The sequence below is a fragment of the Idiotropiscis lumnitzeri genome, chromosome 11 (assembly GCF_059441095.1).
Source record: "Idiotropiscis lumnitzeri isolate Australia: NSW breed Sydney's pygmy pipehorse chromosome 11, RoL_Ilum_1.0, whole genome shotgun sequence".
Classification (NCBI taxonomy): domain Eukaryota; kingdom Metazoa; phylum Chordata; class Actinopteri; order Syngnathiformes; family Syngnathidae; genus Idiotropiscis; species Idiotropiscis lumnitzeri.
In genome coordinates this window covers 9,740,159-9,763,825 of record NC_142401.1, presented here as the reverse complement: position 1 = coordinate 9,763,825, position 23,667 = coordinate 9,740,159, and the positions used below count along the sequence as shown (strand labels likewise).

Here is a 23,667-nt window from a genome sequence, read left to right as displayed (position 1 = left end):
GCGCTTGTTTTATGTTGACTGCCTCATTCTTGCCATTTGCCACAATGTGATTATCACAATCTTCTCATTGTCGCGCATTGATGTGTTTGCGTTTCTTTTCCAACCTGGTGCAGGGATTCCATCGCAGACTCCAGATGCTGGCGTTTGGACAGCTCCTCTTCCCATCTGTCAACACAATTCAAAGGTGGGTCATTCACTATCCAGGGCAGGGTCCCCCCTGAGGGCGATGAGATAGAGGTAATGTCTGCTTAATACTGCGGTCTCTGATTACACAATACCTTTGACACACCCCGCTGCTTCAGCAAAGGAGACTTAAGTCCTCACAACAACTGTTATCGAGTCTTTTGAATGTGTGAGCGTCTGCACGGGGATATTTGAGCCTTAAACACACCCAATTCCATTTGTGCTAGCTCACCTACAGGAAATTGAATTCATTAAACACTGTCGAGTAATTTAAAATTACCTCCGCGTTGAGCCGTCACCTTCTTGTAGTGTACGTTTTCTTCAAAATCTTCAAAAACACACCGTCTTGTAGAGGAAATAAGTTTGTTTCTCCTGTTACCGCTAGCAGTGATGCTTTGAGGTCATCGGGTTGCTTTCAACCCGCCGTCCATTCTTTACGATGCACCGAGACATTGACCGACACTTAAACGGTACTAAAAATAACATTGCAGACCTCATGGTGGCTGCTTGCTAAAATTGGCAGCACTTGTCTCTTTCCCCCCTGCGTTGACACCTCCAATCACTCATCAACTGCAGCACGGCGGCCATACCCTGCAGCATACTTTCGCCATTGGACGGCATCATATTACAACGCTGCGTGATTTGAGCTCACAGGCTGAGTCACACACCAAGATATGAAGATTGAGGATGGACAAAGGCTGCTTTGAGCCAGTGGCGCTTTTGGTCTTATGATGCACAGCTATGGGAACCCAGCATGGGTATTATGTAGTGATAGACCGATATGCTTTTTTTCAGGGCTGATTATTAGAAGTCATGGAGGCAGAGAACCGCTATTTGAAGCCGATAGTCATTGGTTGAAAAAAAAAAAAGGGGTTAAGATGGTGTCAAAACATGTTAAAGTTTTTTCAATCTTAGAACTTAGTTTTAAAAGTCTTAACAAAAAGTGCACAGATTTCCCAGACACAGCTGCATGTCTTATAGTTCAATGAAAACCAACTCTTTATCTCTAAAATCTCTTTAAAGTTCACTACGGAAAAAGTAGATTTTTTTTTTATTTCGGCAAAGTCTGTTGCCTTACCTCCCTCTGCTCGGGGGACCTCTCCCATAATTGCGTGTAATTCGAGGTGAAAAAGCAAACGGGCAGCTTACTGCTGATTGGCTGCTACCCACTGCACAAGGAACCAATCAGGTGGTGCTGTGGGCGGCCCAATATGCTTCTGCAGGCAGGGCCATCAGCACATCAGAGAGAGTGAGAGAAAGAATTGTGCTGCAGCGTGGATTTATAATTTTATTTAATTTAGTTATCAAAAAGGCAGATGCCGATAATTGGCAAAATGCCCTGATAATCGGCCCGGCCGATAATCTGTCTATCACTAGTTTAATGAATTCAGTATAAATTATATAATTAATTGCGGTTGTATAAACAAGCTTGTTTTATTATAACCCTTCTACTGTTGTCTTTCTGACATGTGTGTGCGTGTGTGTCTCTCTCTGACTTCCGGTCCATCTATTTATTAATTCTATGAACGTTTGCCAAATAGCGCTATTACAGTTTGCCTTGTGCTGCGTCTGTGTGATTTCTAACAATTTTTAACATGGCACTACAATAAAATATGTACAGACTCAAACAATATCACCTGCTGGAAATGAGTCATTTAAAATCATCACGGCAATTCCGAAGACCACCATGGAATTGTGGAACAAACCCAAAACCTTTTCACCATGGAGAGACGACGACGTCATGCTGGGAAGTCACTTTTGGCCACACAAGATGCGTAAGTGGCTATTCACTTTCTCAACAAACCTCTGCCTTGTTCCCATTTCAATGTGCTCTGTCTAATTAAGGAGAAATCTTCCTTGGCAGAGTGTGAAGCTTTCTCCCCCCCAAAAAAAATGCTGGCTGTGCTGCTTTTACGGAGCGCAGAAAAACCACCACCCCAGGACTTTGGCCATGGTCTACGAGTTCATGACAAGATCACAGGACAACAAAGCCAACATGTTTTTTTTTTAAATCCTGTCTATGATCCCCTTGAAACGCAGTTGAAACGATCGACAGAGGCAACCGGTGCTGATAAATCCCAAACTGTGTAATATGTCATCCATCAATCATGGAGTTTGACAGCAGGAATTCTACCCCGGAGCTCAAAATTTTGGATCACTGTTGCATGATTAGACAGTGGGAACAGCTTCTCAATTTGGTTCCTGGAAAATTATTCTGGATCATTTAGAGGCTACATAAACTTTTCACGCAGCTCAGGATTGTGTGTGAACACAACAGTGGCCACGGCAACCTTTTACTTCCAGGAACTAATGTACCAGGAAGTTCCGAGTAGCGTTGGTCAAACGGGTTTGGATTTTAGATCGAGTTTAATTTATTGAGCTGCTAGCAGGGGGCAATACATTCCTTTTTGAAGTTAATCATTATTCTGATAGAACTGTTTTCGGTGTCATTTCTGAGTGTCTGGATCTGTTCCTTTTCCTGTCAGCGGTCATTTTGCTATTCAAAAGTCGAGTGGGCTTGACATGAGTGAACCCAACGCAACTATTGCCCATCTGTTTTGTTCCTAAATTTAGCGCCGCCTGCTTGACACCTTTGTGTGTTTGATCCACGTGAACTTGAGTGTGTGAATCATGGGAATTATTGTCAAAATTTCCAACGCGGGAAGCTTGCTTAATCATTCACTGCCTTTGACGGCTATAGAAGCCAAAAAAGTGCCTTCGTTTTGGTTGGTAGTGAATGAGTTAAGAACAAAAAAATTCTGGAGTACCTTAGTGTGTATTTTACAGAACCAGATACTTTTGGGAGACCATCATGTGATTGGACTGAAGCATGATTTTATTTATTTATTTTCAATTTTACATCGCAGGCTCTTTACGACGGGACTAGAAACTTCTGAAGTACCTTTGTGCGCTAAATTTCGTTCCTTGCCAATTTGATCGTCTAAAAAGCATCAAGTTCTCTCCTACCTTTTAGGTCAAAGTGACCTGCATCATCTGAACTAACTTTGTTGAGTTGTCACCTTCCCAGCGGTGTTTTGTGACTATGTGAGGACTTGTCTATGTGGAGTCTCCTTACAAGGACAAAATCAGCAGGATGCTCGGAGCCCGTCTTACCGACCGCAGATCATATTCTCTTTAACTTGCCTCCAGTAAATCAACATCGTGTGCTCCCTGTGAGCCCGGTGAAAAGTAAAATAGAATCACTCATACATTTGGAAGGCTAATATAAAGTGCACTTATAAAATAGAACTCCAGGTGAGTTATGTATTTTATATTAAGAAGAAAATAAAATAAAAACATTCACCATAGTTTTTAATGGAAAAATAAAATTTTGTAAAATACAATATTTGACTTTTTCACGTTTATTTTAAATATATAGTCACATTTCTAATGAATATGCACATAAATACAGAAATAGATTTATTTGAGTGATTGTGGGGTTTAAAAAAAAAAATTAAAAATAGTTCACGGTGTACGACGACTAAAAACAGCTGGGATAGGCTCCAGCTCACCCGTGACCATTGTGAGGATAAACGGTTCGAAAATGGATGGATGGAGTAAAATCCCAATTTAAAATATAGCCAACAATTAATACAACACTGTATCACGATTTTATTTTTTTTATTTATTTTTGAAAGGTATTTGTGCTGAGGTAGTAGCATTAATAGCTGATGACTTTGAATGTCCCAAAAGACATTTGGTGCTTATTGTTAAACAAGAATACTTTTTATTCTAAACATTTTTGCATTTTTTAATGTCATCATCAGGCCTTTTACCTTGTAGAAAAGAAAGCTTTTTTTTTTTTTTCAACTTATACATATTCCCGCAGTTGTAATAATATGCTGAATACGATGGCTTTCGTCATGATGCAGTACAAAATGGTCATTTTGGAGAGGACAAAGCTTAATAAATAGCTGCAAATAATTACATTCAACTTCAAGTCCAACTTGTATCTCATGGTTTTTATACATCGAGTTGCAATATTCGACAGTGAATAAAGCGATTACCTCTCTTTATGTCCGAAATTTTTGGATGTCTTTAGTTGAGCCTTTTAAATATCCCTTCGCTCAATTTTTCTGAGCCACTCTGTATGAGCTGCACCATTAACAACATAGAGCAACCGAGTGTTTCTTAAGGGTTTTTAAAAAATGTGCTTCCAATGAGAAAAATATTTTTTTCACAGCCATATCTGGCCGGCGGCAACATTCCAGCAGTTCGAAAACTCCCCCGTCTTATGCGTGTGTGTGTGTGTGTGCTTCTGTGAGGAACATTTGAACTACATAGTTTTCCCACAGGAGGATAAGCACATCTTGGCAACGTGTGCACATCCAAACCTGATGTTCTTAGGCGTATTGCTTTTCATCCTGTGATGCTCTGATCCATAAGTACGTCACTCCTGTTTTGTCGCAATCCAAATGATGTTTAACGACTAATTTGCACAACATGCCATAATGATGCGTTCACTTGATTTGCATTATAGTGTGCTATTAGTGAACACTTAGCAAACATCCTGATTTTCAAAAAACAGTCGGACAGCTATATTGTGAACATGCACATATAGCACACACATTGTCGATTGTGCTTTTTAAGACGCACAAAGTATAAAATGTCCGCCAAGACGGTGTAAATTCATTAAATGTAAATTTATTTGAATGCCATTATTTTTGTTTTGTGGTGTAAATGTGTTAACATATCCATCCATCCATTATCAGTTCTGCTTCTCCTCATGAGGGTCGCAGGGTGTGCTGGAGCCTATCCCGGCCGTCTTCGGGCAGTAGGCGGGGGACACCCTGAACTGGTTGCCAGCCAATCGCAGGGTACACATAGACAAACAACCATCCGCGCTCACGCTCACACCTAGGGAGTGTCCAATCCACACATGTATTTGGAAAGTGGGATTAAACCGGAGTACCGGCAGGAAACCCACGCAGGCACGTAGAGAACATGCAATCTCCAAACAGGAAAGTCGGAGCCAGAATCGACTCCACAACCTCCGTATTGTGAATCCATCGTGCTAGCCAGTCGGGCCACCGTCCCGCCCCATTTGAGATATTTTAATTGAAAATCATTAAAAGCGCATATCGCATTCACTCAAATGTCTCGAAAAACATCAGGTCATGATCGTTAGGAGGGCCGCGGGGAGCAGGGGAAGTGTTACATGATTCCAAAAGTGGCCCAATACCACAATTCAGCAAAAAAAAAATTAAATCGCCTCTGTTAAGTCACACATGCAATGACGAGTCTTGCCCCGTGCAGCTTTGCCGGTCCCAAAAATGGATTGTCGGCCTTCTGTGACGCAATGCAAGGCTTTCCCTGACTAAAGTGGGTCATCGATTAAGTGTCAAGACACTTGGTGATATATAACATCCTCGGAGAGACGTGCACTAATGGGATGGAGGAGGTTGTCGTCCAGGGACCCCTCGTCTGTCTGCCGGGGGTCTCTCATTGCATTTCGTGTGCTGTCCTCTACTTTTGTTATGTGGCATCTGTGAAAATCACTGGCCTTCATCCAATGTGTGTTGGCTTAGTCAATCGCGTGCGCAGGAAGTGCACATCTCCTTACTCAGCTTTATGTTCCTTCACTGAGTCTAGACGACATGTAGACGTGATTACATCCTGCAGTGGCGGGCTGGTTTACTACGTGACCGCAGACTGGACAAGGAAAGATAAATTGCAATGTTCGGACCCTTACCGTAGAGTCCCAGTAACAGTATTAGTTTCAGGCATTTCCATCAATCCCAGTTTGTGGTTAGGTCTTTTATTGATGCTTTGGTTACCATGGCAACCTAACAGAAGGGTGACTAACTGGTCATTTTTTTGTGTACAGTCTTCAACCATGGAAATGCAAAAGGGAAATAAATAATTTTCCGAACTGTACGAAATGATGATGCACCTGCGCCTCAGTACTTTGATCTCTATGTTGGCGTATTGGAACATTTCTCATGAGCCGTGCAATAATTGTATTAATTTGACAGTAATTACTTGTACTTGCAATTACATGTCTTTACTGCGTTTTAGTTGAATAGGCGTGTCATTAATTTCGCCACGCCATTTCCTAGGAATGTTGTTCGATGAGAGAAATGAGCCGCACGAAGGTCATGTCACAAGTTTGTACCACAAAGTAAGCCTAGGGAAGAAGAAGTTGTCCGATCTAATGGCGAGATCAAAATGAATACTATTCTTAAATTTATTGTTAGCACAAGTTGAATAAAAATAAATGGGCAGTGAGCATGTTGTCTTCAATGTATCTACCTATTTTTTTATTTTTAAATGGTGTCATAACCTCATGGGCCTTATTTTGGTAGACCAGCGCCCATGCGGTCGGCATAAAAACAGGCGTAACTTTATTATTTGCTACAGTGCAAATTTAGTCAAGCCCAGGGGTGGGCAAACTTTTTGATTGGCGGGCCACAATGGTTTCTAAAATTTGACAGCGGGGCCGGACCATGAGCAGATGGATGGAGTGTTTTGGTGAACTCACCTCATCGGAGAAAAAAAATCCATTTAATTTTAAATGAAAGCATTACAACAATATATGTCTTTGAAAAAACACCGTATTTAGAAAATAAAACATTAAGAAGGTTTATTCATTTAACTTTTTTCAAGTTCGCCGGGTTGGATTAAAACATTTAGCGGGCCGCCTGTGGCCCCCGGGCCGTAGTTTTCCCACGCCTGCTTGGCCACCCTGCAGCTCTGCCCCTGAGTCCGCCTTGAAAAAAAATCAAACATATTTTGATCCCCGAGGGGATGCTGTGATTGTCAGCAAGTGAGCGCTTGAGTGCGCCAAACACGTCCAACAAGGCGTGTGTATGTAATTATCTCTAACACACCCTTTTAAATCACTATTGAATCAGCATCGTTGTAGGGACATGAATCCCACTCAGTCGAACAAAATAATGGTTAGTTCACAGTCAGCATTAAGCCCTGATAAAAGTTAGTGTTTAAGTTTCAGAGGAATCCCTTCAGTAAAACTATAATCTAAAAATGCCATTTAAAACCTAGAAACAGCCTTAGTTTGTTTAATAAGAAACTTATAACACAGTTGTTACACATTTGAGTGGATAAGGTTCTTTTATCATGATACAACACGAAATATCAAGTCTGGGGAAGGGAGGGTTGGGAGGGGGGGGGGGCTTCCTTTGACAGGAATTTACGATGTTCCTTCAAATTTTAAGCGCAAACAGGAAAAGGCCTGCGTGCCTAGGCCGCCTTCTACTAAAGCGCATGAAAAGAAGATAAAGATGTTCATGTCTGGCATTCATCCTATGGGTGTGTAAGGGCAAATATCACAGTTACACAAACATCTTTTGTGTGACACACACACACGTAAACACACGCACACCTGTGGATGACTTCACATGGCAACAGCAACTCCATTCAGGAGCTGTTTGCTTCTCGTGACCGCAGTGATGTCAATCCATCAAAGTGCAGGATGTTCCAGGGAGGACTGGTGGGCACTACTCCCACACTTGCCACTTTAATAGGCACACTTACACAATCTAACAGTGTTAACAAACTAAGACAAGGAACATATTTTGTACGTGAGAAAAACTAACATTTTAGGTCATTTAATTGTTCTGCTGTCACTTTACACCGCTGGCATAGCTAGACCAGCAAAATTACCTACTTTGTCGTAATTAAATAGCATACACCAGCAAATTACGGGAAATTGGATAATGTCCTGCGGCACACAGGGACACGACTGTAAACTACAACCACAATAACCGATCAGTGTTGTTATTAAAATCGAGCATTAGTATTATGCTGTTTGATTATTTGTATTTGACATTAACACTGTAGTTAGTTCATTATTGTAGTTCACTTTCAGAGCAGTGTTAGTTTTTTATGAGGTTTTATATGTCTGGTGAAATTATTACAAAAACATTGGCGGCACGGTGGGGGCGGGGGTCTATTGACAGGCTGCAATGGAAAAACCTCGACTCTGTATTGGGTTTTGAGGTATACTGTATTGTATTATTCTTTAAATTGGACAACAAAAACATGGTGCGATTGTCAAAGGAGGAATTGGATTGCAATATAGACCGCAAACGGGTGATAATCGAGGACAGAGTGAGGACATTTTGAGTCTGTTGGCCGTGATCATTTTGATCAATTAATGAAGGCTCCTGTGCAGTTTGGTGACAGAGACTCTCCATGCTTTGCTTTCTAGCCACAGCCGCATAGGAAATGATCAACATAGTAAAGTCAATTGTCCACAGATGTGAATGCGAGTTTGAATACTTAAGTAAACCGTCTCTCACCCAAAGTCAGCCTGCTCAAGATTCCAGCTTACCCGCAACCCTAATAAGCAAAATTGCAATAGAAAATGACGATAATTATAGTTTATTTTTCCCCTTCAGCCCGCCGTTAACCACAAGTCCCATAACGCAACATTCATCTGTCATGCCATGACATGCCAGTTATTTCATTTTAGAGCATTTTTCTTGTCAAAACGTTTTCGAATAATCATTACAACACAGGAGGTGAATGCACTTCATCCCTCTCTGCGTGAAGTTTTGCAAACACCCCTGAGGAGAAGAACATCTGCTTGAGTTTGAGGCAAAACATCATCAAGATCGCATATAAAGCCCGTAGATACTTTCTCCTTCTCTCTGTCTCTCTCACACACACACAAACACAATCGTGCAACGACATTACACAGTTGCCAAACACAATCACGGCCGCGCCTTGCGCAGCAGCATCTCTCTCCGAAAAAACAGTTTTTGAATATAATAGTCCTGGAGACAGGCATGCAGCGTCAGCACATGCAACCGTTTACGTGGGGATCAACAGCTTTTAGACGCCAACACATCTGAACACAGCGTCTTAAATGAGAATTAGGTCTGATTAAGGACTTAACACCTGGATTTATCTGACGTTGAGCACATTGAACTGCTGTGTATTTTTCACCAAACCAAAATCTTTTTTTGCACCTCAGGAAAGTCTTTTCATTACGCACAAGTGACATATTTCTTCATGTTTACATCAATATAATTGATGTCAAAACTGTTTATACATGTCAGAGATTACAACTGGTACTGTATACATGAAATTTTAATGGTCCAAAACGTGCCAAAAAACACATCAGCATCCCTAAACACTCCCGGCATCAGTGCTGAAAGTCGGTTGACGAGTTCACTTCCAAGTTGGGCTCATTTTAAAAACTACTTTTTTTAAATAACAGCCCGTAGTGAAAGGATTAGAAAAGTGTCTGCAGCCATATTGTCACTGTGCAATGTTCAGTTTTGACATACCTGCGTGATTGGTGCTGTTTTGGTTAGCAACTAAATTCAAATGGGATTAACTCTCAACTCATTTTGACTTCACACTTTACTTCACCTGAGAGACTGTGACGTGCCTCACACGGTTAAGAGTCAAGTTAAGCATATTAATGGTTCAACATGTGATCCAGTCCAGGTTAGTAGCGCAGACAGATAAGCTCATTTGGGAGGTTTAACTTTTTCACACGTTCACAGGACGACAGGCAACTCAGCTAAGGCACGCGGAACACACAGAAACATGGCTGAATATGACGAGTGAATATATTAAAAGTGGTGCGCATAAGTGGTGCGCAGGTGCACTTGCGTCCTGGAAACATGAAATTGTGTGCCAGACTGTAGTCTGTCACTGTGCATTTGTATACTAAGAATTTGGATTGTTTGTTTTTTGTTTTTTTGGAGGGAGCATTGCGGTGAAAAGGCCTTAAGGCACAACATGTTGCCTAATTGGAAGTAAGAGGAAGCGGTTCGTTTCTTCCAATTACAGCCACTCCTGTTCCAGACACAAACACACAACTGTTGCCTTCGCCACCCCCGCCCTTTTGAGCTGCGCCTGTTGACCGAGCTCGGCACGTGTAAATACATTTGATTCCATCATCAAACTGACTTGCTATTTTTGATGGATGGACGAGCGTCGGTCACTGGTTTTGCGGTGATTCAAAATCTGGATCGCAGTTGTTTTCAAATGCTAGCTTGTCACTGACGGACGTCTGTTTTGCTGACAAGCGACGGATGACAGGACCTCTTTTTAAAAATGACGGACCTAGCATAAACGGAAGTGGATTTTGTCCATCAGATTGATCGTTACTAACCAAGTCCGCCAGTGACGGGTTTGGGGGGACGGACTGACAATTGCAATTCAGTTCATCACAAAAAATTACTCATGACGACCCCAACTTTATTCTGGTTTCTATGTGTACAAAAGACTTTGCTCGAAGAATACATTTTTAAATAATTAGATTTATTCGCATATTTATTTTCCTGCTTGAGATAATATATATTCAGCTTTTCAATAAATGCTATTTAATTTCTATATTGACCAGTTTGTTTATTGACTTCTTCATAGTTGTGTTGATCTCTTATTAAAGGTTACAGATTGACTACAGTGCCACGTAGAATTACCTAAATTCAGCCCTCTTTTCTCCAGGTCTTTCTTTTGACTAATTCATAATAATATAATAACCAAATATCTATCGATGGACATATGAAATACTTGTTCTTACATTTTTCGGATGTATCATCCAACATACAAAATATAGTTTCCTGTCGCTGAATGCAGTTGTTTACCTTTTAACAAACAGAAGGTAGAAACAATAAGAACACTTTCCGGGGTCTAAGCTCAGCTTTGTACCATGCAGGAAGTGCTCCAGGCCCAGCCGGGACGGCGGTTGGAGCCTCCAATGCGGGGTGAAGGCTTAAGAGAAAATCCCTTTCCTGAATAGAACTGCCTGGATTATTGGCCGGGTGGCAGCAACTTTAAATTTAGACCACTGCGTCGTGCAACCAGTCAGCTGGGTGTTTTTCCAAAGCAGATGCTGAACTTTAACCTCTCAAATGAACAGGAAATTAGTGTCTTCGCTCAATTCTCCCTTATTGATCAACACACATATGCAGCTAAAATCAGCCATGTTCAATAATTCATGCAGGCAGAAAACAGTCCGGCCACCCACTATTTGCTAGATTTTCCTATCTCCCTTTTTTTGTTTTAATACAGCAGGCTTGGCAAAGTAGCTTGAAAAAACTTAAACATAAGTAAATCGTAGAGCGCAATAACAACTGGTTAAAATGTACAGCAGGTATAAAACTGAGAATCTACATTTGACAGTTTGCTTTCTGTGATTGTGTGTCCTGCGAAAAACAATAGAATTCTTGCACTACTGCGACTGCAATTTTTCTTTTTTTTTTAATCACAGATTTTTGTCCTTAGCGACAACAGCCATGTTGCCTAAGTTAAAAGCAACGGGATCCTTGCCCGGACATAACGAAAAAATAGTCACACCACATTTAGTTCGAGAACAACAATTCATGGAGAGTTTTTGGGGGTGATATTTTGCCCTCAAAGCTTTTTTTTTTTTAATTAATCTTGGCGGCCCTAAATTGAACACAATGCTGATACGCTTGTAGGAAACCAGGGCGTGCTCATTTGTATGAAAGGCAACAGATTGTTGTTTGCCATCTAATGGAAGAACATTTAACTATTTTTCCTGTCACTATACATCAATGGCATAGATAGATGAGAAAAAATATATTGGTCAGAAATGAATAAGAATTTTCAGACATATATAAGTGAAATTGGATGGTTATACTACAAAGTATGTGAAGTTAAGGAGTTGTTAACTCTTTTTTAGGAACTGTTTTTCATTTGGTTATTTTATATTCATGGCCGTGAAAATTGTCTACAGTAATTCTGACTTTTCTACTCCCCTCGTGTGCGACAGTGACAAACTTGGAAACCAAATCAAAAAACTGAATTTTGCCGTATTGTTGTTCCATTTGTGGCTGTTGAATGTCATGTAAAAGTCTTCCTCTGTGTCAAGACTTTTTCAAACGCACCCATATGCCGGCTGCCACTTCAACTCATTGACCGCTAAGTGTGACATTTCACAACCATGTCAACAAACTGACATGGAACGTGCACGTTGTCACACATTCTCCTTCCACGTCTTCCTTTTTGTCACCCACCAGCATCTGCCTTGTTAGCCGAGCCGCGTGCGTTACAAATCCCGTGCTCGGACACTTTTAATTTGTGTCATTGTTTTGGGTGGGAGTGCCGCACATTAGCGCATTGCCGCTGCAGATGAGGGTTGTAAATCAGCAGCTTTGTTGTCAGCCCTCGAAAAAAATCATGTGGGTTACAACTCTCCTGCTACTGTGAGAGGCCACGCGCGCAAGTACACAGGGTGACGCAGCAAAACAAAACGTGCAGTTCCTGTCTTGGCTGCTCAGCATAATGCAAGCGATACAGTTTACAGATTAATTTTACCAGGAAGATTATGATTTATATAGCCAAATGCATAATATAAAATGACCATGTTAAAAAATAAAAAATTAGATATTCAAATGGACTCAGCATTTAGATCTTTATTGAAAGACAGTATATTTGAACTGTCACAATTAAAGTTACAGACTTTCATAAAGGGTTAAATGAGGCAACTATTTGAGGGGAGGCGTTCATTCGTCTTAATGTGTAATTTCAACGCCAGCCAATGTAGATGATGAGAATATGAAATGGAAGAAATAGGGAAAAAAAATCTCAGGATTTAAAAAAAAAAACAGGAAAAAATCCAAAATATGAAGACGTATTGAAAGAGTAAAAATAATATACAATGCGACTCTTGCACTAAAATTTGTTTTCTTGTTCTGCAGTTTTGTGCCATCCTTGAATGGCCATTTTTATAAAAGCAAGCACTTGAGAACAAAAATGCAGTATTTCGTTATTTTGTTACTTATTTGTTCTTCGGTTAGACTTCTTGTTCATATTTTATACAGGCATTAAAAAATTTATTTTCAAAATTGAAATTTATAAAGAAAAAATATTTTGTACATAGGAAGAGCGTGGTCCTATGTGCCCCTCCAGTTGCACAGATGAAAAATTGTAAGCTCCCTCCAGGATTTAAGTTGCCCATCCCGGGGCTAGTTTCTGCATGCGTACCTAATGTTGTGTCCCGTGAGTGTGCTTCACGTTTTTCAAGGCGACCAAAAGCGACGAAAGTCTGAAACGCTCCAGGTGGGCAATTCATCTTTTGCTCGGTGTGCGTTGCATATAGCAAAGCTTTAATAAATCACCGGGGCGGGGATGAGGCAACGAGACCGAGGATGTCTTACAAAGCAGTCGGCATGACACAGGATTTAGGGGAGGGGGTGGCGGTCGAGTGGAGGAAGGAATGGCTAAGCACAAAGGGCTGGGAGCAGAGGGAGGGTGTGTGTGTGTGTGTGTGTGTAGGGGGGGGTCTCTCTGGGGTGAAGGCTGAAACGTGACGGCAGTAAAGAAGATTTATGCAACGGGACGAAACGAGCAGTGAAGTAACAAAGCAGAAAAGATGCATTGTTGTCTCCTGGAAAATGGGATGGTAAAAACATACTCTGCCATTTGAGGGAGGAGTTCACATATTTTTATTACTACATGTGACTTGAAGAGAAAACACTATTTGAGGAAGTCTTTCTTTAGGCGGCTGCGAGACTGTTTTACATATTTTGGTTGGTGCTGCTGTTTTGGTTTACATCAGATTCAAAATGGGCTTTGCATTTAATTTTGTGTCAATTTATGAACAAGACCAACAGAGTTAATTGCTGCTTTTTTTCCCCCTGATCGTAAAAATGTAGACATTTATTTGAGCGAGTAATTAATTTACAGTAGCTTAACTTGGAGTGGCATATATAGGCAAGATGGTCACTGTGTAAGGAAATACAATCCTTCCATTAAAGAATCAGTTGGTTTTCTGTTCCCGGTTTAGGCATCTGAGAAACTGCTCATGTGCTTCACTAGTTGGGTTCTGTAGTTAAAGCTTAATTAGCCATGCGTGAACAATCACGTCTTTAAAATGAGATCAATTCAGTTACTTTTTTCCTGAAGGGATAAAGCAAGACATCTATTTCTTAATTTGATGCCATGTGTATTAGAAGGACAGACTATTTTAGGAAATACGACACTTTTATTAAATAGCTAGTTGGTGTTCTGTTCTTTGTTTGTTTAGTATAATGTAGGAATTTACTTGAGGTTTAGTTGTCTAAAAAGGATGGATATTAGGGGAATGACCACTATTCATCATTTGCACCGTCAGGCTCACATTTTTTATCATGAAGAAATGTTCAGCAGTTAAAATTGCGTGGAACTCAAGGAGTGGTCTGGGCAGGATATTCAGTTTCCCATCAGAGGGGATAAAGAAGGAGGGGCCTTTATGCTCACATTCTGTGTCAGTGAGTCAAAGTCTTACTAGGCAAGTCAGTGTTGGTCATTGCTGACCTCACAGACTGTTAAAATGCCTCCCAGTTTGAATCACGGCGGCGAACATGCACAGCATGGACAGAAGGCCACTTTGGCCCGCTTCCCGGCAGGCCCGTGCCAAATGGAGCGCAGGTCAGACCGAAAGGAAATTCTTAATAGGTGACGGAGAATGTCAGATGTCTCATATTGAATTCAATCTATAGAGAAGACCCCAGCGTGCCAAATTACACCTTGCATGAGGATGGACAAAAACAACCTACTCACCCCGCTCAACATGTGACAGACAACACTAGAAATGTGTCTTTCAGGATTTCAAACTTCAACTTTGTTTCTCTCCATTGACACACTTCAAAAAATATGCTTTGGATCATGAGCTATCCCTTCCCACAGCTCAATAGATTGCTCAGATAACGCACGATGTGGCATGATTTGGATGATGAGCTGCTGCCGTTCAGTGCATTCACCGGCGTGTCACTCACCTCCTCTTATACTCGTCCCTCTCCCGCTTCACTTTAGCCAGCACGTTATAGAGCGCCCTCAACTCCGGCGTGATGGTGTCGATCTGCACGCCGACCCCGTCCGGATGCGTCCACGACACGCCGGGCCCGCGCAGCGTCTCCAGGCGCTCCCCTTGCTTGCGCACATGAGTGAAGGACCAGATGGTGCCGGGCAGCCTGGACTCGGCCCCCCCATCCGTCTGCAGGGCCACGTCGCGGCCGTACAGCCCGCGGTAGTGCGGCCTCTGCAGGGCTTGCTGCAGCTGACTCTCCAGCAGCCGGTTTCGACGCTCCAGTTCGTGGACCTTGGCTAGGAAGCAGCGGAAGCGCAGATTGAGCGTCTTGAGGACGTGGATGTTGGAGCCCAGGTCGTTCCGCAGGGCGCTGGTGCCCGCCGGAGGCGCGTGGCCGGCCGGAGCCAGTGCACCATCGGGGAAGAACAGCGAGCTCATGTCGAGAAAAAAACAAAACAAAACAAAAATCAAATAAGAGGCACCGATGGCAGCAGCATCATCATCACCATCCAGTGGAGGGTCGACACATTTGACGCAGACGAGCTTGACAACTCCCCGTCCTGCTCCTCTAGTTCTTAGTCGTCACACAATTAGCGGCCACATTCTCCTTCTTTAAGCCATGTGCCGTGCCCTAGAAGCGGTCACCACAGCACCGCAGAGGCCGGTTTATCCTCTCATCTGAGCGGCGTGCAAGTATCATGTTGCACGCCGCTAGAAAAAATATATATATTGACACACAGACATCCAGGCCACACCCCCTCCTTCTCTTCGCTCACTTTCAGGTCACTTCCTGTCTGATGCCGTGGGACAAGTACATTTAAAATACACTTAAAAAGTACAATTAAAAAAAAAGTACAACTGAATTTCAAATAGTCTTTATTGTAGCTCTTATTTTAGTTACATATGTTTATTTAATACATAGTTGTGTTTATCTGAAGGAATCTTTCCTACTCCCTGCAATTAAAGAATTAATTTAGATGTTTTTTATCATGTTTTTTTTAAAAATAATTTTAATTATATTTTGGGGATGTGTGTTGGACCCCAGGGAACTTTTTGTTTTTGCTTTACCATACTTGAATAAGGTGTACTTGCAAATCCACCACAGTAGGTGGCAGTAGCGCTCTCATTTCCACAGTGTGCCTGGTAGGAACGTTTTTTTTTTGTTCTTTTTTTTTTGCACGGAGCAGGTGCGGACACAGCACAGAGCAGGTAACATCGAGCGAAGGAAAAGCAGAGAGAATTGTTCTTGTTTTTTTTTTTAAAAGTGGATCTATAATTTTTGATTTGCTTTCTTTAACGTTAAAAGGACATCATATTCTGCAGGAGTGTCCTTATATCGTATCGTATTTCTATTTCATAGACAAATGATGAATTAACTATTTACAGACGTGGCGGTGACTACACCGCACAAAATATTTTTTTCCCATTGGATGGGAGTCACACAAGTAATTGAGAAGCACTGGTTTATTTGAATGCAAATAATAAATTAAAAACTCCACATTGTGTATGAATTTTTGGTTATGTTTACATTTTAATTGAAATAAAATTAGTATTATTATTATTTTATATTATAATTTATATTCTTTATTAACCTAAGGCGAAAAAAATCATTTAAAATAGATAACAAGCTTTCTATGTTTATCACAGGGATTATTTTTGCGATAGATCTTTTTGGGTGACATTTTTTTGTTAAATTGGCTCAAACTGATTTTTATGCATTTATTTTTTACCCGAATTTGTTTTTTTTAAATACTGTCAATTGAAAATATCACAGTACATATTATATTATGTATTTCTGTCTTTTGTTTTGGAACTCACGGTTCTTTATAATAAAAATGTTTGAATTTCAAACACGTACAGTAGAGTTCTACATGCATGCATGTGTCCACGCGTGTAGTCGCGCTCCCCCTGGCGCTTGAATGAGTTAGTGAAACGATTTATTTCCTTTTCGCTCAGGCAGATGACGGCTTCAACCTGCCATGGTCCATGCAAATCCACAAGATGTCTGATAAGGCCAAAAAGACAGTCGGCGGCGGTTACGTGATCATATATAACAATTAAGCGAAATAGCGTTGTTCTTAACAACTTTAATCATTCGAACATGACCTGAGTACGTTACGAAGTGACGTTGAATTTACGACTCATATATAATGAGATTCCCCAGAACAGGCAAACAAACACAAAACAAACAGATATTGAACACTACATTCCAGTTGAAATAAGAATTCCCTTTTTATATTTTTAATCAGGCACCTTGTGGACAAGCTTCGCTTGAGGGAAACATTTGGGGTCCTTTCACTTCACGTGCAAGTCGAGGGAAGCAACCATGCCTAAATCGAAGAGGGACAAGAAAAGTAAGAAAAAACAATATGTGTGTTGTTAAATGTCTGAACTTGCTACGCGGTATTTATTTGTAAGCGGTGCCACTGACGCCTCAATGTGAATATAAGGGAATGTAGCGTGCTAATGTTAGCTCGAGGTGTAAAAATTATGTTCTTCTGGTTCATTCAATGACATTCATTTGATTTTCCCATAGTTTCTTTAACTAAAACAGCCAAGAAAGGACTCGAGTCCAAACAGAAACTAATAGATGAGGTAAATGTTTGCACAATTATGTATACTCTGCTTTGTGTTCGCTGTTGTGTCTAAGTTAGCTTTACGTTTTCCCTCTAGTTGCGGAAATGTGTGGACACCTACAAATATTTGTTCATTTTCTCTGTGGCTAACATGAGGAATAACAAACTGAAAGACATCAGAACAGCCTGGAAACACAGCAGGTAACCCACGTTTTAAAACTATATAAAATGAAAAACGACTAACTCGAGCAACTATGAATACTTTTTAAGTGTTTCAATTCAATATATATTTATCCATGTTTTAGAGAGTCTTAACCATTTTTAATTAATTATTGACAATTTCACAACGTCAAGACGACATTTATTTCCCTTTCCCCTCACAGATTCTTTTTTGGAAAAAACAAAGTCATGATAGTTGCCATTGGGAAAGGAGAAACTGATGAATACCGGGACAACTTATGTCAGGTAGGAATCATCAGTGGAAATATTGTCACATTTAAGTTGTGGTTATCATAGTTGCGTCCATGTCATCTTTGCAGGTCAGCAAGCATCTTCGAGGTGAAGTGGGAGTGCTTTTCACTAATAAAACCAAGGAGGAGGTGCAAGAGTGAGTAAGCACTCTATGGGTTATTAATTTAGTGATAAGTTGTTATTTCCACTGCCAAGCTCTGAATCGTTAGACATAAGCTGCAAAACATGGAGAAAATGATCAGAAAACAGTCTGAGGTCAGTTGCTCCCACCTTGTGCTTTTCATGATAATACATTGAGAACACCTGAAGATACCTAAAGGTAGGAAAGAAAAAAAAAAGGGTGTGATGATATCCTTAGGAACCAACAGGAAATTGATTTGAGAGAGAGTCTGGTCATTGAGGACATCAGCATCATCTATTGAGAAAATACATACTCAAATAATTTTGACTATTAGTAGTTGTAGTTCCAGAGGGTCTGACCCCACACACACACACACACACACACCAGAATCTAATCAAGGTTGACTTTATTAAATGCAGATTGTATTTTTTCCCTCTTACAGGTATTTCAGTCATTACAGAGAGATGGATTATGCACGGTCAGGAAATCGGGCTTCGATGGACGTGACTCTGGACGAGGGTCCTTTGGAGCAGTTCACTCACTCCATGGAGCCTCAGCTGAGGCAACTGGGCCTCCCCACTGCGCTCAAGAAGGGTACGAATCGGAACACGGAACTATTAACACAGCCTGATTGATGATGGCATTTAAAAAATATATATACTGTTTTCATTTTTAAAGGTGTGGTGACGCTATTGAAGGACCACTCAGTCTGCAAGGCCGGTGATGTCCTCACCCCTGAACAGGCTCGCATTTTGGTGAGTTCAAGAGAGAACAAAAATAATGTATTTCTTGTTAATAATATTTATAGTAAAAAATGTTCCGCTCTACATTAATGTAGTAATGCAGGGGTGCCTCAAATAAGAAGTGACCCAGATTAGTTTTTCAACATACAAATCATTGCTCTTCCAAATTAGTGTCCAAAATGGGGAGCAAAAATCTGACTTAAGCTTGATAATGTCAGCAAACTTTCCAATAAGATAATGGTTGTGAACGATTCTTCAAGAAAAGAGGCAGAATGCTTGTTTCAATATGTTTGCCATTCCAAATTGAGGTTAAATTACAAAATAGAGATTTAGAAATTGGTATGAACCGTTATTGTCGAACAAAATTATTATTATTATAAAACTTATCTTAATACTTGTACAGTATGCGGAAAAAACAAAGGTGAACACAAATGGTTGCTACACATTCCAACAGAGCGTACAATAATACTTGTATGTCTGCCTTTATCCAAACAACTACAGTGGCTTACAAAAGTATTTGGCCCCTTTGTATATTTTCACCTCTAACATAATTCAGGCTTCAAACAAAAGAATATTAATTAAGATTTTTGGGGGGGCAAATCAGCATCAAATGAGACATAGTTAGAAAAATTAACATATTTTAAAGACCAGGGAACACACCAGTTAGGTCCGAGATAAAGTTGCGGAGATGTTTAAAAAAAACTGGAATATTATGGCTTAAAAGATGCCTTAGCTCGATAAATGCCTGCTACGCTTGACGGTTGGTTAAATATTTTAGTTTTTCTTAGCGACATTCTGTTTTGTTTTTAAACATGGAAAAAATGTGTTGTTTTTTTGTTGCCAGAAATTGTTGGGTATCGAGATGGCAGAGTTCCGAGTGACGATCAAATGCATGTGGAGCTCTGAAACGGGTGCATTCGAGATCTTGGAGGGCGAGGAAGAGCCCATGCAGGACATTGAAGAGAATGACAAAGAGGAGGAGGAAGAAGAGGAGGATGGAGAGTAAAAGAAGACTGTGCAGGATTTTTTTGTTTGTTTTTTCATCTTGTTTTTAATTTTTTAAATGTCACATCAGGATTTTGAAACCATCTGGAACGTATCCCCCCCCCAATCCCAAAAAACATACTCGCATCCTCCAACTTAACTTTTTAGCTCTGGACTGAACTATTGCTCAAAATAGTATGAGAACTGTTTTGTATTACATGTGGCAACTGTGCAAGTAATTGACAATGAAAATTAGATTAAATATGAAAATGAAATGTCATCCATTTTAGAAAACTAAAATCTGTGTGTGCTGTACAATTCATCTTAACATATAAAACTACAATTTTACAAAGTGGGAAGGGAGGAGATCGTGTGCAAATACAAATTAGGTTTGATTAGAGTAGAAATGGAAACCTTTCTTAAGTCCTCTGATGGCCATTCTATATTTAGCACCAAAAAAAAAACACTTCATCAAAAAAGTGTGGGATGTTGGGCTTTTGGGTGATATTTCTTGACGACTACTTAAATATAACATTCAAATATTTACAGAAGGTCAAATTGAGTTCACCTGTAAAGCTTGGAATGCATTTGAGGTCCATTTTTCAAATGTCACCCAAAATCCCAACACCTCTAACTTGTCATTCTGCGCCACCTATCGGAAATAGCTGGGACACTCGTGAGCGACCAGGTTCCAAGCGTCCCCGAAGGCCTTCACCACCCTTTCATCCAGAGGACCTTCCTCCGCGGCGGCCAGATTTTGCCTGAGCTGCTCCACTGTGGACATGCCGATGATGACGCCGTCGCCGAGGTCGCCCTTCAAACAGGCAAGATGTTAAAAAAAATGCAACCGCCGTTATTTGCGGCTGTGTTGATCCACTCCTTGTGTGTCTGTGGCACCTTGAGCAGGGAGTGGTGGTACATCCAGCGCATGGCGGCAGACAACAGAGTGGGCGGCGTTGGGCCGTATACCACCTCCAAGGCTTTTTGGACCACTTCTATAGCTTGGAAGTGACTCTGCTTCCAGTACCTGCACACAAAAGCGAGGACAACAGAAAGTCAATTTATTCCCAATTAGTAACAAGTTTTCCCTCTTAAAATGCCAACCGGAAATTATTGACACAGCTACGGGGGCGAGCCGGGGATTTATTAGGTGTGTTATATTTGCACAAATGTACATTTAGTAAAAACTTTGCCCCAAAAAATTACAACTTGGGTTGCTACAGGGAATTAGTCAAAGGATTTGTATGAGTTTTTAAAAAATAAAATCTAGGAGCAAAAATGTTATTATTACATATGAAAAAAAATTACAAATTCTATTTAATATTACTAGAAAACATTCTTATTAGTTAATATCAGGAAAAATATTTTAAGTGTTGCTATTAAATATAATTATTCAAAATATATGAAAATTAAAAAAAAAATTGGTGAAAAGTTTAATATGTGATTATTGGTAAACAGTAAAGAAAATACTACTAAAAATTCTGTACTAAAACTACCAATACAAGTGGTAAAACAAAAATACCCCCAAAAAATGTCTTACCTTAACTAAATAACCGAAGCTCTGTGGTTGAGTAGATTTTTTTTTTTACAAAATTAAAGATGAATCATTTACATCAGTATTGTTGCTGTCTAAAGAAAGGCACATAGCCAAATGTTAACAGTACTTGTTCAAAATTAATATTAAAATTTCAAAAATCACAATTTAGACGCATGTATTTGATTTTTCCTGGACACTGCTCTAAATCCTGACTAAACTCCACACCCAACATTTTGCTTTGCAATTCCTACAGTGCAGATGTCGCATTTGTAAAGCCCACCAAGTAGTCTAATATGGCGGCGGCCACTATTTTTGAGGAAATACGGTAATGAATTAATGGATCACGTTAATGTTAGGGACGACTAAAAGCCCAAACTACTTTCAATTCACCTGTCCCTGTACGTTGCAGACCAGTTGTTACCAAAGAATCTTCCTGTTGGCTGAGATGCATCTTTGTCCTCATAGTGATACTTGCCGGTCAGAAGGCCACCTAGCAACGAGAAACAAAACGTTGACTCCATTTTGTTTTCCCCAAGTCATTTTGGAGAAAAACTTGTTTAATGGGTTAAAAAGTGAAAGAACAAGACCGAGTTAAATACATTTTGATTAGACAATCTATTTAAGAAAAAAAAAAAAGATAAAACATAAGTGTACCTGCAAGAGGGTTGTACGCGTAGAACTTCATCCCAAAGTACCTCAAACATGGCAGCAACTCTGACTCGACTTGTCTGGTTGTGGCGTTGTACATCCCCTGTTGAAAAGCAGGCCGTAGGTTAGTTGAACCCTTTTATCATTGAAGGATTTTAATACATTTAGAAGAAAATAAATTGTGTACTAAAGATGCCCAAACATACATATTTTAACATACAACCCATTATTTTAGAAAAAAAAGAAGTAACACGATCATTTGGTAGCGAGACACCCTTGTACAAAAAAAATGTTGAACGAGAAAGAGCACCCTCTGGTGGACAAATTTAAAGAAAATTGTAAAGTCAATCACAATTTTTTAATCCTCGGTTTCTTCCCTACATTTTGCAAAGAATTTTTGGAGGTTTTAAACTTTTTCTCCAATAAAAATAATATTCTTGCTATTTGCAGGCAACCACAATCTGGTGTCTAATGAAATGGAACTGGAAGTCCGGTGCCTTTAGGGAATACAAATGACCATTCTGAAATTAATGTAAAGAGAGATGGCACTCGATAAATTGGGTCGAACCATTGTAGGTTGGGGGGAGGATCTGGGTTTTTAAATTAATGATATTGAATAACCTACTGAACATGAAATTCATTTCATGACCTTATATTTTAATTTTTGATTTTTGTGTGTTTGTTTTATTTAAAAATCTTGCGTACCCCCTGGAGTTCCTTCAAGTACCCCCAGGGGGTGGGTATTAGTACCCTTATTTGAGAACCATCTAAATTACCTGATAGACCGTGGGCACAATCCAGTTATTCTGTCTGCACAGGCACACGATTTCAGCAACCTCCCACGATGCATAGTTGGACAGTCCAAACTCTTTGAATTTCCCCTAAGGGAGACATTTTGAAGGTCAGCATGATTAGGTGGACTCGTCATGATTCTTCATTGAGCAGATAATGCGTTTCCTTGCCTCTTTGTGGAGCTCGTCGCAAGCCCGGAGGGTGTCCACGATTGGATTGAGGTGATCGGGGGCGTGCAGGTAGAAGAGATCCACGCAGTCGGTCTGCAGACGCTTCAGGGAGGTGTCCAGTTGAGAGCGCACACTTTCGGGTTTCAGCGTCTTGCCGTCCCACGGGTTTGCCTTGGTGGCAATGCTGACTGGAATTGTCAATCACTTAGTAACATTTCAATTCTCCAATTTGTATTGTAAAAAAATATATATAATGACAAGGCAGTATGACAGTAAATACGCAGTGTCTCCATTAGAATTACTTTTCTACGTTCGGTTGCAGCATATGGAGACTAAATCAAAAGACGAAGAGCGGCCCACATTTGAACGAAGTAGAACATAATCTACTCGACCTGTCTTAGGGAGGTTCATTCCCCCCATGATGGTCTCCGCTTTTCCGTCTGTATACATAAATGCAGTGTCCAGCTGTTTGTGTCCGCGCTCCAGGAAAGTTTTGGCCATCTCCAGACTCTGCTCGGCGTCCGCCCGGCCTCCGAAGGCCATGGTGCCCAGCAAGGTAACCGGTCGCGTCGCCGACATGTTTCGCCTTGGCACAAACGCTACGGAAGGTTTTCGGCACAGCGCGTTTGCTATAAAATGTGAATTGCTTTGCGAAAGGAGTCGCGCAGTTATTACGCACTGCATGGTACTAAAGTTCAAAGTTCGCGT

At 40.6% G+C, this 23,667-nt stretch overlaps 3 protein-coding genes across 5 annotated transcripts in view; 1 reads left to right on the top strand and 2 right to left on the bottom strand.

The window, feature by feature from the left end:
- The window catches only part of iffo2b (intermediate filament family orphan 2b), a 20,254-nt gene extending 4,581 nt beyond the window's left edge, over positions 1–15,673 (bottom strand). For both annotated transcript variants that reach the window (XM_088309148.1, XM_088309149.1), the window contains exons 1-2: positions 14,886–15,673; positions 105–165 (exon numbers count right to left, since the gene is read on the bottom strand). In XM_088309148.1, the coding sequence (XP_088165274.1) occupies positions 105–165; positions 14,886–15,355 (531 nt within the window). In that variant the 5' untranslated portion in view covers positions 15,356–15,673. The remainder of the gene's footprint in view (positions 1–104; positions 166–14,885) is intronic.
- The window catches only part of mrto4 (MRT4 homolog, ribosome maturation factor), a 23,400-nt gene extending 3,288 nt beyond the window's left edge, over positions 1–20,112 (top strand). The window contains exons 4-12 of one of the 2 annotated variants that reach the window (XM_088309157.1): positions 114–184; positions 17,167–17,271; positions 17,454–17,512; positions 17,591–17,694; positions 17,877–17,958; positions 18,033–18,100; positions 18,528–18,679; positions 18,764–18,840; positions 19,673–20,112. In XM_088309157.1, coding sequence (XP_088165283.1) covers positions 17,244–17,271; positions 17,454–17,512; positions 17,591–17,694; positions 17,877–17,958; positions 18,033–18,100; positions 18,528–18,679; positions 18,764–18,840; positions 19,673–19,834 — 732 coding nt within the window. In that variant the 5' untranslated portion in view covers positions 114–184; positions 17,167–17,243 and the 3' untranslated portion in view covers positions 19,835–20,112. Of the gene's footprint in view, positions 1–113; positions 185–16,921; positions 17,087–17,166; positions 17,272–17,453; positions 17,513–17,590; positions 17,695–17,876; positions 17,959–18,032; positions 18,101–18,527; positions 18,680–18,763; positions 18,841–19,672 lie in introns of those variants that run through there. The other variant, XM_088309158.1, reaches the window with a different exon arrangement.
- akr7a3 (aldo-keto reductase family 7, member A3 (aflatoxin aldehyde reductase)) lies at positions 19,847–23,667 on the bottom strand. Its single transcript, XM_088309156.1, has 7 exons — positions 23,352–23,667; positions 22,960–23,147; positions 22,774–22,878; positions 22,004–22,100; positions 21,740–21,839; positions 20,710–20,839; positions 19,847–20,626 (listed from the first exon to the last, which is right to left on the bottom strand). The coding sequence occupies exons 1-7, from the start codon at positions 23,641–23,643 to the stop codon at positions 20,465–20,467; spliced, it is 1,074 nt and encodes a 357-aa protein (XP_088165282.1). The 5' UTR covers positions 23,644–23,667; the 3' UTR covers positions 19,847–20,464.

What these genes read in the sequence shown, in the direction of transcription:
- akr7a3 (XM_088309156.1), bottom strand. Translation starts at nt 23,643, where the DNA reads ATGCAGTGCGTAATAACTGCGCGACTCCTTTCGCAAAGCAATTCACAT. An exon ending in AATGAACCTCCCTAAGACAG is followed by an intron (nt 23,148 to 23,351) that starts GTCGAGTAGATT and finishes TGACAATTCCAG; the next exon opens with TCAGCATTGCCACCAAGGCA. An exon ending in TCTGCAACGTACAGGGACAG is followed by an intron (nt 20,840 to 21,739) that starts GTGAATTGAAAG and finishes TTTTGTGTGCAG; the next exon opens with GTACTGGAAGCAGAGTCACT.